This window comes from Apodemus sylvaticus, chromosome 7 (genome assembly GCF_947179515.1).
Source record: "Apodemus sylvaticus chromosome 7, mApoSyl1.1, whole genome shotgun sequence".
NCBI classification, from domain to species: domain Eukaryota; kingdom Metazoa; phylum Chordata; class Mammalia; order Rodentia; family Muridae; genus Apodemus; species Apodemus sylvaticus.
In genome coordinates this window covers 64,795,738-64,813,646 of record NC_067478.1, presented here as the reverse complement: position 1 = coordinate 64,813,646, position 17,909 = coordinate 64,795,738, and the positions used below count along the sequence as shown (strand labels likewise).

General features: G+C 44.6%; 1 protein-coding gene across 1 annotated transcript in view; it reads right to left on the bottom strand.

Annotated features, from left to right (window-relative positions):
• Map2k1 (mitogen-activated protein kinase kinase 1) overlaps positions 1 to 17,909 on the bottom strand; it is a 70,818-nt gene that overhangs the window by 15,109 nt on the left and 37,800 nt on the right. The window contains exons 2-5 of the mRNA XM_052188059.1: positions 17,072 to 17,282; positions 15,008 to 15,154; positions 8,300 to 8,377; positions 7,669 to 7,720 (exon numbers count right to left, since the gene is read on the bottom strand). Of these exons, the coding sequence (XP_052044019.1) occupies positions 7,669 to 7,720; positions 8,300 to 8,377; positions 15,008 to 15,154; positions 17,072 to 17,282 (488 nt within the window). The remainder of the gene's footprint in view (positions 1 to 7,668; positions 7,721 to 8,299; positions 8,378 to 15,007; positions 15,155 to 17,071; positions 17,283 to 17,909) is intronic.

Here is a 17,909-nt window from a genome sequence, read left to right as displayed (position 1 = left end):
TTATTTCCTCCACTTTTAAGATTCCATACCCAAGCCCAGCAAAACATATTTAAAGGATTTTCTCTCTCCTATCCAAGTCACCACAATAGGTTTTGAAAAGCTTCCAAGTTCTACCCTCTTGTACCCTCTCACCGACTCACCATTCACCCAATCTAGAAGTAATGAGCACACAAATCATGTCACTGACACATTAGAGTCCGGGTTCCCTTCCTATAGTGCATGCTATTCTGAGCAGTTGTAAAGATTTTGGAAACAGAATATAAGAAAAGCCAAAGCAAGATATATAGGGGTCACATTCAATGAGCAGAGTAAGTGGGGTCCAGGAAGGACAGAAAAATCCTTCCAACCCTGGGTCCCTGTTTTCTCATCTCTATGATTCTACAGCAACATCTGGCAGGGGAAGCCCATTCCATTGACATGGAAACTGAGGATTCACAATAAAGATCCTTGACAAAAATAAAAAGGTAGCCTTCCCACCAAAGACACGTGTGGTGGGGTTATGGTGATGGTCCAAGCAGTGAAATGCTTGCCAAGCGTGAAGACCTTTGGGCCACAATAGTACACACTTGTCATCTCAGTGTTCTGGAGGCAGAGACAGTAGGATCCCTGAGGCTCACTAACCAGTCATGCTAGCTAAATCATAGAACTCCAAGGTCCAGTAAGAGACCTTGTCTGAAAAAAATGAAGCAGACACCAACTGAGGAAGACATATAATGTTGATTCCTCACACCTTCAGGCACACACCCACATATACATGGGCGAGAGAGAGCGCACGCACACACACACACCCTCCTTAGTTATGTTTCTACTTCTGTGATAAAAAACTATGACCAAAAGCAGCTCTCAGGTCAGGTCACACTCCTTCACTGAAGGAAGCCATGGAGAAACACTACTTACTGACTTGCTCCCCGTGGCTGGCTCCGTGGCTTTCTTATACCAGCCAGGGTCACCAGTCCAGGGTGACACCATGCCCAGTAAGCTACATCACTAATCAAGAAAATAAGATCACCAGGAGGCAAAGGTGAAGGATGTGAGTTCAAGGTCAGTCTGGTCTACAAAGTGAGTTCCAGGACAGCCAGGGCTACACAGAGAAACCCTGTCTTAAAAAACTACGGGGGGGGGGGGGGGGGTGGGTGAGAAAGACAGAGACAGACAGACTGCTCACCTAAAGTCCAATCTTATGGAGATATTTTCTCATTTAATATTCCCTCTTTCCAGATGACCCTAGCTTGTATCAAGTTAACAAACAAAACAAAACATGAAGATACACACTGACACACCAAAAAACAAACAACCAGGAAACCTGTATCAAGTGCTATTTCTGTTACTTTAGAAGCAAAGCAGGCTTATCTCAAAACCAATCAGCTCTCTGCTGACTAGAAAAAGACTTATTACTCTGTATACCAATCATACACTAAGGAAAATTAGCTAAAAACCCATTTTGAGATGTTCAAACTAATTTACTCAGTAGGGGAAGGAGAAAAATAAGAGACCTTATTTTATTTGCCTTAAATGGGGGTGGGATAGGAACAATGACTAATGAATGATGTTACTGTGTGGACCCAGGCTCCACCCAAGTCAGGCATCATAAAAAGGTCCAGACCAGAGGTCAGGAGGCCACTTACCTACCTTAGTTAATCCTTCTTAGTTAAGAGAGGGCCATGGTGGTGGCACACACCTGTAATCCCAGCACTCTGGGAGGCAGAGGCAGGCGGATTTCTGAGTTCGAGGCCAGCCTGGTCTACAGAGTGAGTTCCAGGACAGCCAGGGCTACACCGAGAAACTCTGTCTTGGGGGGAGGGGGGACAAATCCCCCCCCCCCAAAAAAAGAGAGGGCCATGTCCTTAAAGAAACACTTAAGAGAGACTAGCAATCTAAAGCCAGGGCCAGTCATCACTTAGTCGAGATCCACACAGAGTGACCAGCAACCATGTGCTCATCATTCCCTTCCACCACAGCTCACTTTCTGCCAATTATGCTCCTAAAATCCTAGCCCTTTATTGACAGGGTGAAAGGAAACCCACTGCCTCAGTGTAATACCAACCCTTTGTAGCAATTCACCCATCAATCTTTAATCTGACTTTTACTATAATCTTGCTTCTCCAAGTTGAACCAGAACCTCTGTGAGGGTAGGAACACCTTCTCATAGCAGTCTAGAACCTTATGTTAAATGTTTGTGTTTTGGGTTTTAATGGGGTGGGGGTGGGGTTGGAGGGGAACACATGACTAAGTTTCACTTCTTAGCCCTGACCGGAACTGGCCTGGAACTTGCAATGTAAGGCAGGTTGGTTCAAATTCACAGGGACCTGCCTGTCTCTGACTCCAAAATGCTAGGATTAGTGGTCTTATATTAAATGCCATCATCTTGGTGCTATTAGAGAATGAATCACTGGCCAGAGTTTCAGCTGATCCTGGGTTGTCCCAAGAAATGGAAGAGATAAGACAGAGAAATTACTGACAGTTTTGCAAAGGGAAGAACCTTCCATGAAGTTTCCCCAGGATGCTGGGGAAAGACATGGTCTGGAACAACTTCAAGGATATTCAGTGCTGTAGCCACCACTGAGTGGAGGGCACTTAGAGCTGGTACTATGTGGGGCCAGTAAGCATTTACCTTCAGCAAGAAAACTTGAAATCAGCTGTCCCATATAGAAGATAATGCCACAACAGAAGTCTCTCATCAACATGGTTCCTAGCCTCAGGCTGAGAATGACTGCTGTTGCTCCTCCCTGGTCCAGGTCTGATGAGCTGCCTCCCTTCCCTCTTATTTTGGTAGTAGTTAATAAGACCACCTCAGCCAGGTGGGGGTGTCGCACGCCTGTAATCCCAGCACTCTGGGAGGCAGAAGCAGGCGGATTTCTGAGTTCGAGGCCTGCCTGGTTTACAGAGTGAGTTCCAGGACAGCCAGGGCTACACAGAGAAACCCTGTCTAGAATAAACCAAAATCCAAAAAAAAAAAAAAAAAAAACCCCAAACACCTCTAGAGTAATAACCAGGTAATGAGACGTCCATATTAAACCAGTTCCTTTGGACATGCAATTCCTGTGAATGTTATTTGTAACAGACTGGCAAATCAGGGCCATAGGGTTGTTAGTAGGACATGGCTCTCCATGACCAGTAGGATCAATCACAGCTGCAGCACCCTCTCCCCCAGCTTTCATGTGACACTGCTTCCAAAAGGCCCGAGAGCCAAGTCCTCCAGACACCACCCCTCCAGCTAGTACCTGCCCTCTGCTCCTAGGGCCTGCTCAGAAAACCTATTACCTCTCTCTCATGGCTCCTCCTCCCCCTTCACAGTGCTTCCCACCCTTGCACTCCCTAGCTCCTTCTCTGGTATTGTGTTACTCACTGTGGCCCTCCTAGAGAACGACTCTCCCTTACCCAGACTGCCTTAGCCCTAGCCTCAGAAACCAGCCCTCACCATTTTCAGGAACACTCGGCTGCTTCCTGGAGCCATAATAAACTCCAGTGCCAAGACAAACAATAAAGCCCCTTCCCAATACAGGAACCACTTCTTAATTTAGTTCCCGACCCATACCTCGGTTCAAGAAAACGTATTACCTGTACGAAACACTCCATATGCCAGTCTTACTCTACCTAGAACGCCTTTCCAGGCCACAACCACAAGTACAATTTTGATTTCAACTTCAAAGCTACCTCAAATACCTTCCCCTTAATGACTTTTCCCAAGGAGGAAAACCCTCTGAGTATCTGGTCCTGCCTAGCTCTAGGAACCTGAGAGGTTAAATCATATGCCATTCCTTAGAGAATTAGCTCACAGGGACAGTTCCAGAGAGAATAAGACTCACGTTTCTAGCCAAGAAACCAGGCCACTGGTTTCAGCTAGAAATTTTAGATTTCAGCTAAAATCAGCCATTTCCCCCCCATCTTTAAGGAAGAGAAGTCTAGACAGAGGCAAGAGAAGGTCCCCTCCCTGTACTCCATTGTCACCTTGAAGCTCTTAGCATAGAGCTGAGGCAAGGAGGAAGGACAGCCTCCTACAACTCAAGGAGCAGAGCCAAGTCTCTGCACACGGGAGGGTACTCTCAAACAGATGCCTGGGAGCACTCTCATGCCAGGTGGCTGCGGGAGGCAGAGGCCACCTTGACTTTCTGTCAAAAAAACCCTGGTGGGCAGGACAAGGGACAAAAGTCATCTAGAAACACATTATACAAGAGGTTGGTAAAGATATATATATATATCTTTATATCTTTATATCTATATATATTGAGAGAGAGAGAGAGAGAGAGAGAGAGAGATATTAAAAAAGAAAGACAAGAGAAGATTAAAAACAGCTTATAAAATAAAACAAAACAAACCTGAGCCACTTCCGATCTGGCTTATGGGTGGATGACAGTCTGAAGTGAAGAGTTCAGAGGCTGAAATCCTGGCTTTTGCTAACAACTAACTTTCTGTTGGAAGTTCTTGCTGGCACCCCTGTGATGTTCTGGAGAATCTTGGCACTCACAGGGGACTAGGAACTGAAAATGAAGACTCTGAAAACCCCACTTCCATATACCTCTAGCCTAGACTTCAGGAGTTCTGCTAGAGCGCATGTCAACAGGACAGCAGTCAAAGATACACCTAGCACTGTGTCCCACTTAAAAACTTAAGTGGGGTGTCCCACTGCCACACCCCAGCACTTGGCACTTGGGAGGCAGAGGCAGGCAAATCTCTGTGAATTTTAAGCCAAGGATTTCCAGACCAGCCAGAGCTACATAGTGAGACAAAAACAAAATCCAATAAATAAAAACCTCCTGCTTGCTTTCTCAGGCCAGACTGTGGATACAATAGTGGGCGCATAATGAGCAGACAAGTCGCAGGCTGCTCTACCTGACAGATGGAGAAGAAAGCACTAAAGCATGCACTGACATTCTCCAGGCCAGGGAGACGGCCCAGAAGGCAAAGGTACTGCAAGCATAGCCTCCAGGGCTGACACTGTGATTCTTCCCCAGGAACCACATAATGGAAGGAAAGGACTGGCTTGCAAGCTGTCCTGACTTTCTGTGCATGCTGTGATAGTATGGCATATGTATAAACACACACATGAACAATTTAAACTTTTAAATAGTAAAGTAAAGCAATCTGTCGTATTTATTATCCTTTATCAGCAAGCAGCCCCAAAGCAGAATTAAGTCACAGTCTAGGCGGTGTGCACTCTGCAGATCTGAGTCATGCAGTGCTTCCTCGAGGTCCTGATAACAAGGAGGCCGTGCTAAGCGGTGGCAGTGGGTGGGAAGAATGGCTGGTGGGCAGTATAAACCACTCTTTTACCTCCATCCCTGCAATTCCTATGAGTCATTCACTTGGCTTTGGGAAAATGGGCCACACACACACACACACACACACACACACACACACACAAAACAAAGACTGCATTACAGTGTGGTCAGATAGAATTCTTCCCAGAGCTCAAGGATAAAGAACAGTATCTTTTCTCCCACCTATACCACCTATTCAGAATGCAAAGCTGTCATTCTCTAAGAACTCACAGGAACAAGCTGAAAGCCAAATTTTGTGCTTATATTCTCCAAGGAAATTCTCCCCTCTCTTAACTTGGGTCAGGAAGCTTTTCACCCCATTAATTAATTTATTATATTTTCTTTACATTCAGATTGATCACAGCATCCCTTCCTTCCTCTCCTCCCAGGTCCACTTCTCTCCTCCCCTCTTCTATTCCCCTTTCTCCCTTTCTCTTCAGAAAAAGACTGTGATGGTTTAATATGATTGGTCCAGGGAATGACCCTATTAGGAGGTGTGGCCTTGTTGGAGTAGGTGTGTCACTGTGGGTGTGGGCTTAAGACCCTCACCGAGGTTGCCTGGAAGTCAGTCAGCAGCCTTCAGATGAAGATGTAGAACTCTCAGCTCCTTCTGCATCATATCTGCCTGGATGCTGCCATGTTTCTGCCTTGATGACAATGGACTGAACCCCTGAGCCTGTAAGCCAGCCCCAATTACATGTTGTCTTTTATAGAACTTGCATTGGTCATGGTGTCTGTTCACAGCAGTGAAACCCTAACTAAGACAAAGACTATCGACCCACTTCACTGCCTCAATAGTAAGCTTCTTTAGTAAAGAACTAGAGAGTAAATATTTTAGGATGAGTCATTTCTTTCACAAGAGACTCAACACTCAAGCAAGTAATGTGGCTGTGTTCTAACGGGACTTTAGTTATAGACATTAAGCTAATTATTTGTTTGAGGCAGAGTCTCTCCAGTAGCCCTAGCTGTTCTGAACTTCCTATATAGACTAGGGTGGCCTTGAACTCATCCTCCCCATGCCTTCCCAGGGCTAGGATTAAAGGTATGTGCCACCAGGCCTGGCCAGAGATGTTAAAATTTGAATTGCATGCAACTGTCACACCTCACCAAGTTTTGAAAATCATCCTTAGCTTACAAACCACACAAATCTAAAGAAAGCAGGCACAATGTAGCCTATAAGCTATCTGCTCACTTCTGCTGAAAGACCTCATTATTGTTTTGACCCTCTGTTTGGAATTGTTGGATTTTGTTTGTTTCTTTGTGGTTTTGACTCAAGGCTTACTTTGTCATGGAAAACCTTTTACTTCCTTTTGTCCAAAATACTGCGAATTGAGCCCGGCCTTACCCATGCTAAGAACATATCCTAGTATTATGCTCCACCCTACATTTCATTTGCTTGCTTTCAATATCCATTTCTTCTCCTCGACACTTATTAACAAATTCCCTCGTTACTACAATCTTCTTCTGAAATACCAAATTGTTTTGCTTAGGTATCAATCTATGTGACCAACAGTGAGCATATAACCTATGATGGCCAAACCCAGCACTTTAATGCCCTGGCACAAACACTGGTCCAGGTGAGACCAGAAGCCTCCCTCAGCAGACCTACTTAAAAAAGCCCATCAGAGGGCCAAGCACTGGTGTGGACAGGGAGAGTAGGTGAAGCTTTGCCTGGAACCAGCCCATCCAGAACCTGCCACGTAAGTGGCTGGTGAGGTCCATGCTGCCCTCACTGAAGAGAATCTGCCTGAAAAGAAAGCCTTACAAAAAGAGGGAGTTTCAGGGCAGCCAGGGCTACACAGAGAAACCCTGTCTCAAAAAACAAACAGGGCTGGAGAGATGGCTCAGTGGTAAAGAGCACTAGAGACTGACTGTGCTTCCAGAGGTCCTGAGTTCAATTCCCAGTAACCACATGGTGGCTCACAACCATCTGTAATGGGGATCCAATGCCCTCTCTGGTGTGTCTGAAGACAGCTCCAGTGTATTCATATACATAAAATAGATAAATAACTCTTTTAAAACAACAGAACAAAGATTACATCAGTAAACGTACATGATGTTCACGCATGTGGGATGCAGAGGCAGGCGGACCTCTGAGTGCTCGGGCCAAGCTGGTCTACATAGTTAGTTCCAGGTCAGCCAGGGTTACATAACAAGATCCTTGTCTCACAATAAAGCACATGTTAGTAACATAATGCTTTCTACAGGATCATTCTATATCGCTCTGGCTGCCTCAAATGCCCAGAGCTACACCTACCCCTGCCTCCCAAGTGCTGGGACAAAGGGCACTATACCCTGTTTAGTAAAGAGCTTTCATGCCAAAACAAAACTAAACACATTTTAAAAAGATGTGAAAACCTTCAAATTTCAGCTGTAATTTACAATGAAACATCTGGCAATCCTTTCTCACCTCTGTGCATAATCTTGTGCTTCTCCCGCAGATATGTCAGGCCTTTTATCACCTGGAGGAGAGGAAGAGAAAAAGAAAGGAAACTGAAATGGAACTGGCTTAGAAAAACAATGGCTCTTCTTAAAAATTTCTACTAACAACATATCTGTCTTATAAAGCAGCCACATCACGTGTTCTATGAAGCACTACAGTCAGCCTAAGGTAAAGGTGGCCAATATAAGTTTTCAAAACACCCAGTGAAAGATTCTTTTCTAAACCACCAATGTGAAAGACATTTTTTGCTACTAACAAAGATACCTTGTCCTTTTCAGACACAGGTTTTAACATAACGTCGGGCTAGGGATTTAGTGCAATGGGTAAAGCACTTGCCTTGCACAAGTAAAACCCATGTGGATCCCCAGTGCAGCATAAAACTGGGGGTGGAGGTGGCCGCCTGTCACCCCTGCATTAGGGAAGCAGTGTAGGCCCCACAAAGCAGCAGGGGCAGAAAGACAAGCATTCAAGTTCCCTCCATGGGAAATGTTCTAGTAAGTGCGGTTTTGAAATAAACTCCTTCACTGACTTAACTTCCTCTCTTATCTATTTTCTTTCAACTTGTCACGCTAGAAGAGAAACTCTACTACATACTCACAGCAATGCTAACTTTTCCTAAAATTTGCTCAGGAATTCTTCCAGCTTTCTTCAGAACTTGATCCAAGGACCCACCATCCTAAGAACAAGAATATCAGACCAGTTAGTGACAACGTTTCTATCACCTCAACTATTAAAATCCAAAAGAAAGTAAGACTCACATGCAACACATCTGCTTAGCAAAGTATTATCCCTCAATTTCATCCAGCTATCAAAAAACTCAGGCAGGCTTCAAACGATCAAAGTCCTGTGACCTTCTTTAAACAAATGACTTATATATGCTGGTCATGAAAAAGTTTCACTTTACAGTGACAGCATAAGACAGTGTCAGCTGTGCAGGCTCTAAAGTCAACCTGCCAAAAATTTAAACACTAAACTCTGCCCCTTACTAGCTAGTGGACTCTAAACAGGTTCTGCAACTTGCCAAATGCTGTGAATAATTATAAGGGTACTATTATAATCATGGGCTGTTATAAGGATTAAACAAACTAATATACATGAAGCACAGTAAAAACCTGATATATTACTTAGCTATTTGGGGCCAGCACCATGGCTCAGTGGGTACAAATGCGGGTCACACAAGCCTGACCACCTGAATTCAGTGCCCAGAGCCCACAGTTGAAAGAGAGAAGCAACTCACAAAAGCTGACACTTGTCCTCCACATGTATGCACATACACATGCTTGCACTCAAGTGCACGTGCGAGAGAGAGACACACACACACTTTTACACTTTTACAATTTAAATGGGATCTTGGGAGAGATGGCTCAATGGTTCAGAGCACTTGTTAATACAGAGGACCCTAGCTTGGCTCTCAGAACCCACATCTTTAATTCACAGTGCCAAGGAATCCAATGTTGTCTTCTTCTGGCCTCTGAGGGTACCATGCACGCATGTGGGGCACACATGTACATGCAGGCAAAGTAAAATGAATAAATGTCTTCCAAGCCCAGAAGAGAGCACTGGATCTCTTGAAAATGGAGTTAGCAGTGGCTTAAGCTACCATTTGAGCACTAGGAACCAAACTTTGGTCCTCTGCAAGAGCAGTAAATGTTCTAAATGTCTGAATCATATCTCCACCACCACTGTTAGTTGCTTTAGCACTATTGTTTCAGTTAATTGATATCTGGTATTCCCTATCAATCAACAAAAGTCAATAGAAAAATGTCACAGGAGGGAATCATTCATTCTACAAATCCTACAAAATGTTATGGTCTATGGTAATTATAAAGGGGTAAAGATATAAAAAGAGCTATCTTCTATCCTTAAATTTTTTAACTAATAAATCCAGAACTACGTAAGACAAATACTGTAAACACACTGAAGAAGGGAGAAGCCAATTCTGACTCAATGCAGTAGACAATGTTATCACTGAAATCATACTCAAAAAAGTTGGGTTTCTGTACCAAGCAAAGAAAGGAACAAGGAAAAAAATGCGCAGACTATGCACAGAAAACTGAGTCAAGACACTAAACAGCCTCACACTCCTGGGATACTGTGCAGTCCCAAGGACAGACACGGCTAGAAATGGCAAGCTGTGGTCAAGGGCAAACCTAAAAAGTGTTGACTATGCAAATATGAGGTCCTGAGTTCAAATCACCAGCATGTGTATAAAAAGCCAGACATGGCCGAGTGCACACTTGTAACCCCAACACTGTTTAGGGAAGAGACAGGAGGATCATTGGGGCTTGCTGGCTGCCAGCCTAGCTCTTGGTTCATAGTGAGACCCTATCTCAAGGGCATAAAGTGAAGAGTAACGTAGCAAGCAGGCAGACAGACAGTAAATGACTTCTGATCATAATGGATACTGTAGCATCTTGGTAGGGTGAGCCAACCAAGCAGAGTAGTGAGTTCTGGACCTCAACCTAGAGCTTCACTATGGCAGAGTCTCTAGGGAGTGGAAGCATCGAGTCAGAGGGAGAACACCCTTTACACATACACTTACTTTCATTTATTCAAGCTGTGACCATGCTGAGCTCATGCCATCAAACTGGTCCTGCCATTTGGCTGCCTTTAGTGCTACCAGCCCCTTTGGGCTAAATCAGGACAACCATATCTCAGGAACCCCTCCCCCACGTCAGCAGGCTCCTACAAAAGTCACACATCTCTCAGTTTCCTTCACCAACAGGAAAAAAACAGAAAACTTAACAAGCTACGTCGAATGTGCCTCTAACTGAATATGGCTTCAGCTCCTTAGTTTGAATGGCTTCACCTAGTTAAAAAAGGCCCACATAAAACAAGGTGACAACGCTGCTCTTTGAAATGGATTCAAGTAGGGCAGAAAGCTAACCAGGTGATTCTCATGTTTCTTTCTCTATTTAAGCAGCAAACTGAACTACCTTTCAAAAGACAGTAACCATGGCAAAGGACAGAGGGCAACCCAGCTAATTTAATACATATGACCTTCCCACAGGTAAGGAAAGTATTTCTATTTTACCATGGATACATGAAGACACGCAGGGCTGATCAGACTAAGTTAGAAATGCCCAGCTGTGGCCAAGTTCCCATCTAGCAAACTGACACTTGACAGAGGCAGAAGTGAAGGAATGTACTCCTGGTGTTTTAAGATGACAATACCAGCTGAGAGAGAGAGGAAGGAATGGAGGGAGAGAGACACAGAGAGAGCGATCACTCTGAGTGATCACTCCCCTAGTTAAAAAGGAAAGAAAGCAAAGCTAAGCTAAGCTATTAAAAAAAAAAGCCACAGTGACTCCTTCCCTTTACCCTCCAGAGTGACAAGTCTAGATGCCAGGAGCACAATGAGCTAGTTCACAAGATGCCGGGAGCACCAGCTAATCAGGACCAGCCCTCTGCAACCAACCCTGCAGCACGCTAGTTCTGCTTCCCCGTTGCCAAGAACTTGCGATCACTGACTACCACTGCTGACATGGTGCTTATTTTTAGAAGTCAATTATTAACTAAGTCAATGGTACTTTTGTGATGATTTTCTATAGAAGAGATAAATGCTTTATGAAAATAATAGCTCAAAAGCTTTTACTCCTGCCTCAAAACCATCACCTCCAACTCCCTCTTCCCCGGTTGCTCAGCTACCAATAGAGCAGAGACCCTCCGCTCTGCAGACAAGAGCATTCTGTTCTGGTGAGGGAGCATCCTTTTCCCTTAGCTCTCAAAATTCAGACTTATTTCTAGGGGAGCTGAATCCCTGGCTGAGTGCTTCAGAAAATGGACAGTGCATGCTGATGACACAAACTGACTTCAAAATGCATCTCAAAAACTATTTGAGCAGTAGGTAGATGGACAACAGTTGATGAAGCAAATATGGTGAAATGCTAGCTGAAGAACTGAGGTGATAGCTACTGTGCAATGTAAAATTCCTTCAGCTTTCTATACGCTTGGAACCTGCTGGAACTGGATGTTAATGATATCAAACGTCAAATAGACTGTGGCAGTGGGGACCAATCAAAACCCTTTAGAAGTTGGGATGTGACCACACAGCAGAGTTCTTCACAGGATCTCACCCTGGAGGCAAGAGGCATCAGTTTTGGCAGTAAGGAAGGCCTGTCAGAGACCAAGGAAGGATCCTGAGGGTCCAGTGCTGGGGAAAAAAGACCTCTTGTGGTTCTTAGGGCTGCACGGACTTCCAGCAACAGTCCTGTCTAGAACCTCAAGACTTTCTGAGTTCTTCTCTAATACAAAACACTGGTCCAGGGCTGGGGGTGTAGCTCAGTGGTACCCAGCATGGACAAAGCACTGAGTTACAAAGAGAAAAAACTAACAAAAAAATGAAAGGAGGAAAAGATACTGTTCTTTATTAGAGCAACTGAAGGGAAAGCCTTGTTGCTGCTTACAGGGTTAAGCTCTCTTCCTCCAAGTCCCAGTCCTGACACAGGCCCATTAGGCCCATTATTGATGTTTGGGGCCTAAGCTTAGCCCCTCAAACAAGTCTCTAGGAGTGCAGCCCCACTCACCCACAAACAGCCTCTTGGCTCCCATATTAGGGGGAGACATTTGGGTAAATGGAACTAGCAGGTAACTAGGGACAGAACTTACAATGCTTCAGCAAAATGGGCTTGAAATGGAATATCTGCTGCTCAGCAGCTCCAATGGCTAAACCGACATCATGCAGAGCACAGCCACCAGCCTGTGCAGAGCTCTATCATCCCAGTTCTCAGGGCAATTCATGTGACACCTTGCACATAATAAGCACTAAAAGTAAGTGTTTATGATGCTGGACACATGCTGATTAACTAATGCAAATCGTGTCTGGCTACAAGTGCCCAAAACCATGGAAACAGTGTAAGCTCAGAGAGGGGCCCCTAGAGAACTCATCCAGTCACTTCTCTGTTGAGAAGCAGAATTGCCTGAGTATAGCACCTGCACAGAGAGGGGAGAGTATGAAATCTATTAGACTATGGCACCCACTGGCTATATGATTTATGCCAATTATGAAATCTCCTAGGACTTAACCATCTCAATCTGCCAGCTGAGGGAGCTGACAATCTATCTCATGAGATGGGGGTGACATGATTAATAACTTACATAATGTGAGAAGGACTTGGTAAAGTCCTTGATAAGAAAGCTGAAAGCAAGTTGTTATTATAACTGGTTATGCCCCCATCCACCTTCTATTACTCCAGCAAGACCTACGTGGACAGAATGCTATTCTGGCCCTTCCTGTTTCTGGCTATCAGCATTGACTCAACTTCTCTTCTTTCCTTTCTAGTTGCATCAAAACTCTTTTTGGGCTAGAACTAAGAATGGGGGTGGGGGGATACATCAACAAAGAATACAAGAAACCCAAAGGCCCAGAGATGTCAGGCACACTGGCACACACCTGTTATCCCATCCAGTAAGCAACAGGCAGAGGCAAGAAAAACATTACAGTTCAAAGCCAGCCTGGTTCACACAGTAAGTTACAAGCAACCCAAGGCTACATAGAGAGACCCTTAAAAAGGGGCTGAGGGGGAAAGAGGAGGTAGAAAGGTAGAATAAGAGTCCTGCCAGGCTTGATGCCATGGCCTTTAATCCCAGCAATCAGAAGGCAGAGCCAGGTAGATCTCTGAATTAAAGGCCAGCCTGGTTTACATAACTTCCAAGCCAATAGATAATCGGACCCTATCTAAATAGTCCTAAGAGGCAGGGGCTGCAGCCAGTCCAGAAGATTTCCTGTGCTTCCCAAAGACATGGCTGCACTCCTATTGGACTAAAAAGGAATAAGAACCTTCTTCATAACCTTTAGGCATGCAGATGTTGGTTCCAGGATCCAAGTTCTAAATGGCGCCATGACAGATGCCTGCAACAGTATATGTGGCCCTTCCTGATCATAAAAGCAAATATTCAAAACCATGGTATGTGTGCCAGGGTAAGGGACAGAAGTGAGCAGCACAGACTCTTTAGGTGGAGGAGGGTTGTCCATTCAGACCAGGCACCATTCTGAGAATCTAGGTCTAGAGGTCAGAGGAAATGGGGACAGGAGACATCAGTCACTGTGGCAGGCTAAAAGCACAAGAGCCATCAAGTGTGTGGACTCCCTGACTCTGAACTGCCAGCCTCACAGGAATAAAGCAGGAACTAGCACTTGCAGAACGCATACTCTGAATTGGAGAGCATACTGACAGGCTGATGTTGGTCATTCTGACCTGCACAGCAAAAAAACAGAATCATGGCCACCTTACAAATGAGGAAACTGAGAATCGGGGAGATCAGGAAGTCTACTCAAGGTCACAATGCCATTCTATCAGCTACAAAGCTGGCAATCCTAAGCTTAAAGGACAGAAAAAGCCCAGTCCCTCATTTCCATGCAGTAAAGTCAACCAAGTACAGGAACTGGACTAAACAGGACTTACTAACTGCTTGCTAGGTGCAAAGTAAGAGGTCAAGTTTCTTTATGTATTAATGTCCTCACGAGGTGAAATAAAAATAGGGCTGTGGGGCTAGTGAGATCGTTTAGTGAGTAAAGGTGCGTGCCTCAAAACCTAACAACCCGAGTTCAATTCTTAGGACCAAATGATAGAAGGGAAAGAACCAACTCCCACAAATAAACCTCTAGATGTACTCCATTGCGCTCATGCACGCATGCACACACATGCACACTCACTAAATAAATGTAATGTCTTTTTAAAAGATACTATGAGAATGTAATAAAATATTAATTTGTCTAATATTAATTTGTTTGTTAATTTGTTTGACGATACTTGATATACTATGTGCCCAACAAGCATGAACACTTTTATGTTGTTGCTATGATCACCATCACTGGAAAGAAAAGGAAGGGCCTGCAGACTAGCTCCCACACATGTAATTGGCCCATAAACACCCACTCACTGATTTGCTTTTACCTTTCACTAGTGTATGGTGTGGGGGGGCGCTCTCCTTACCCCCCCCAAAAAAATCCTAAGTCTGCTCTTAAAGTATATTATAAACCTTCCGAAGGCAGAGACACAAAGTGGACTTAAACTGTATTACCCAGATTTGAACTACATCAAAATCTTCTGGCCATCAAATAGAAGAAAACTAGGAAATAATACTCGAGAAAAGCTCACCAAGAATTCCTGGTATCTAGCACTGCTCTCTGAAGAGGAGCAGGGACCTAGAAAGCAGGGCTGTCGCCCTGTGACTATCCCAGACTCCGCAGTCAGGCCCCGGGTCTCCCAGGCCCCTGGGGTGTGGAATGGGGAGGCAGGGAAAAGCTGGTCACAATCCAAACCAACAATGAGGCCACTGGCACCAGGCTGACATGGCTGCTTACCATGTGCTCCATGCAGATGCTGATCTCGCCGTCACTGTAGAAGGCCCCGTAGAAGCCCACGATGTAAGGGGAGTTACATTCATGCAGCACCTGCAGCTCCCGGATGATCTGGTTGCGGATTGCAGGTTTGATCTCTAGGTGAATTAGCTGAAGGAGAGAGGAAAGGGGAAAGCTTTTAAGAAGTGGAGTAAAGAAGAAAGTCTTTCTTCAAGATTTAAGTTCCTAAGGATAAGAAGAGAACCAGCTTTCTGGTTTTGCTTTAAGGTACTGGTGACATAAAATAGAACCGTGCACGTGCTATCCACGTCGTCTACAACTAAGCTACATTCCAGCTCTCTATTATTTTGAAAAAGAAACTCACCATATTGCTCAGGTTAGCTCACTTTGTAGCTCAGAGAACTCACAATTTTATTACATCATTCTTTCAAACACTTATTATAACCATGAACCACTACACTTGGAAAAATAAGAAATTTTAAAAATTATTATTAGTTTACGTGTGTGTGTGTGTGTGTGTGTATGTGTGTGTAAAGTATATGTATGTGTGTGTGAGCATGTGTGTGAACATAAGTACTCTCAAGTAATGATGCACTTGTGGAGTTCAGATGATAACTTCAGGTGTCTGTCCTCACCTTCTACCTACTAGAGACAGGGTCTCTTTGTTTCAATTTTATGTTGTTTTCATATTTATGTATAAATGTTTATGCCTGAGTATAAGTATGTGCACATGTGTGTGTGCAGGGACCCCTAGACCTGGAGTTACAGATGGTTTTAAGCAGCCATGTAGGTAATGTAACCAACCCAGATCCTCTGCAAGAGCAGTAACTGCTTTTAACCACTGATCAATCTCTCCAGCCCCTGGACTTTGTGCATATGCCAGGCTACTTGAGCCACAAGTTCCTATCACACTATGGAAACGCTGAGATCCCAGATACTCATACTACAAATCAAGCTATTAAGTAGGATCTGGTGATCTGAACTCAAGGACTCACACCAGTATAGCATACCTTCTATACTTTTACCCATTAAAGCCATCTCCCCACCCTAAACAAAACATTTTTAAAGCTAAGTTTCTAGAGATGAAGGAAATGTGGCCTTCTGGACATGATTCAATAGGGCTGTGGTGTATAAAGGCACTCAGAACTGAGGGAGGATAACTTTAATCACCCCACAGGTTCCTCCTTGACTATAGGAACCTGATAGGATTGATTTAGCCAAAATGTCAGCTGTTGCCTACTGTGTCTCAATACTGCCTCTTGTTCTAACCAGGAGACAAGTGACACGTTTTTTTTTTAAAGATAGATTTATTTATTTATTTATTTATTTATTATATGTAAGTACACTGTAGCTGTCTTCAGACACTCCAGAAGAGAGCGTTAGATCTCATGGATGGTTGTGAGCCACCATGTGGTTGCTGGGATTTGAACTCAGGACCTTTGGAAGAGCAGTCAGTGCTCTTAACCGCTGAGCCATCTCACCAGCCCATTTAATGATATTTAATAAGGTCACACCCTAGACAATAAATATGGCATATGACAACTGATGAGTTGGAACAGCTGACAGGAAATAAACAAGAGGTGAGTTCCTGAAATGGATGCTACTGGGAAAGCTAGAAGGTACAGCACAATACAAACATGGACAGAAGAAAGAACCTGGTGAGATGGAAAACATGGAAGAACATAGCCTCTCTACACAAGCAGCTGCATGATGAGAGATAGTCAATGGTGAATCCAAGGGGACTGGGTCAAGACTGAAGCCATGAGTCTCAGCTTTGGCCTGAGCATCAATCACTAGAGCTAGGTGTAAAAAACTGCTCCTTTTTGCACTTGACAAATATGGATGTGGTGTCCTTCCTATAGCACAGTGAACGGAAGGGTCACCATGGTTATTCCCCAGTCTAGGGATGCTGATTACCACAGTAGCAGAACTTAGTACTTATTTCTCACAGTCTGACAGGCATAAAGTTTTCACTCTAACTGCATAAAAAAGTACTAAGTAAAACCCCCTTTCTTTCACCATTCAGACTCCCAATTGATAATTAGCTGTTTACCCAGATAAACTCACCTTTCTAGCCATAACCAGGCCAGATGGTTTGTGGGAGACCTTGAAGACCACTCCACCATTGCCAGCCCCCAGCTCGCTGATCTTCTCAAAGTCATCATCCTTCAGTTCTCCCACCTTCTGCTTCTGCGTCAGAAAGGCCTCGAGGCGCTTCCGCTGCTGCTCATCAAGCTCCAGCTCCTCCAGCTTCTTCTGCAAGGCCTCCAGGTTGGTCCTGCCCAAAGGAGGACCAGGTCAGCACAGAGCAGCGGAACCCAGAGACACTGCCCTGCAGCCTTCACTCTGGGGCCAAGCCCACAAGGGACCCAAGGAAGGTAGTGACGGGAGAGTTCTACTTGCCGGGGCTCTGCCCATTTCAGTCATCCCTAGGGCTTCACCGTCAACCCTGCTTTACCTCACAACACAGCTTTCTCATTTGAAAAATGAGGGCCTTGGATTTCTCTCGGTATATTAAAGCTCTACAAGAGGAACCAAGGAATCTAGTAAGAGTGAAAACAAGCCACTAAGAGACGGCTCTGACCTTAGAAGCACTTGCTGCTTCTTTTCTAGAGAACACTGGTGTCCCCCCCCCCCCGCCCCCGCCCCAACCACCACGCCAGGCTCTTACTAGCTCCAAAGAACCCAAACTCAGACTCACAGAAATCCACATCAGCTTTAAAAGCCTCGTGAGAGACAGGTGTGGTGACCACCTATAATCTCAGCACTCAGGAAGCCCAGGCAGGATGACTGTGAGCTTTATAAGCTGGCTGAGGCTACATAACAAGACCCTGCCTCAAAAGCAAAACAAAAGAATTTTAATCAAATTTTCACAAGACATAAAATAAAATTCACTAAACCTTTT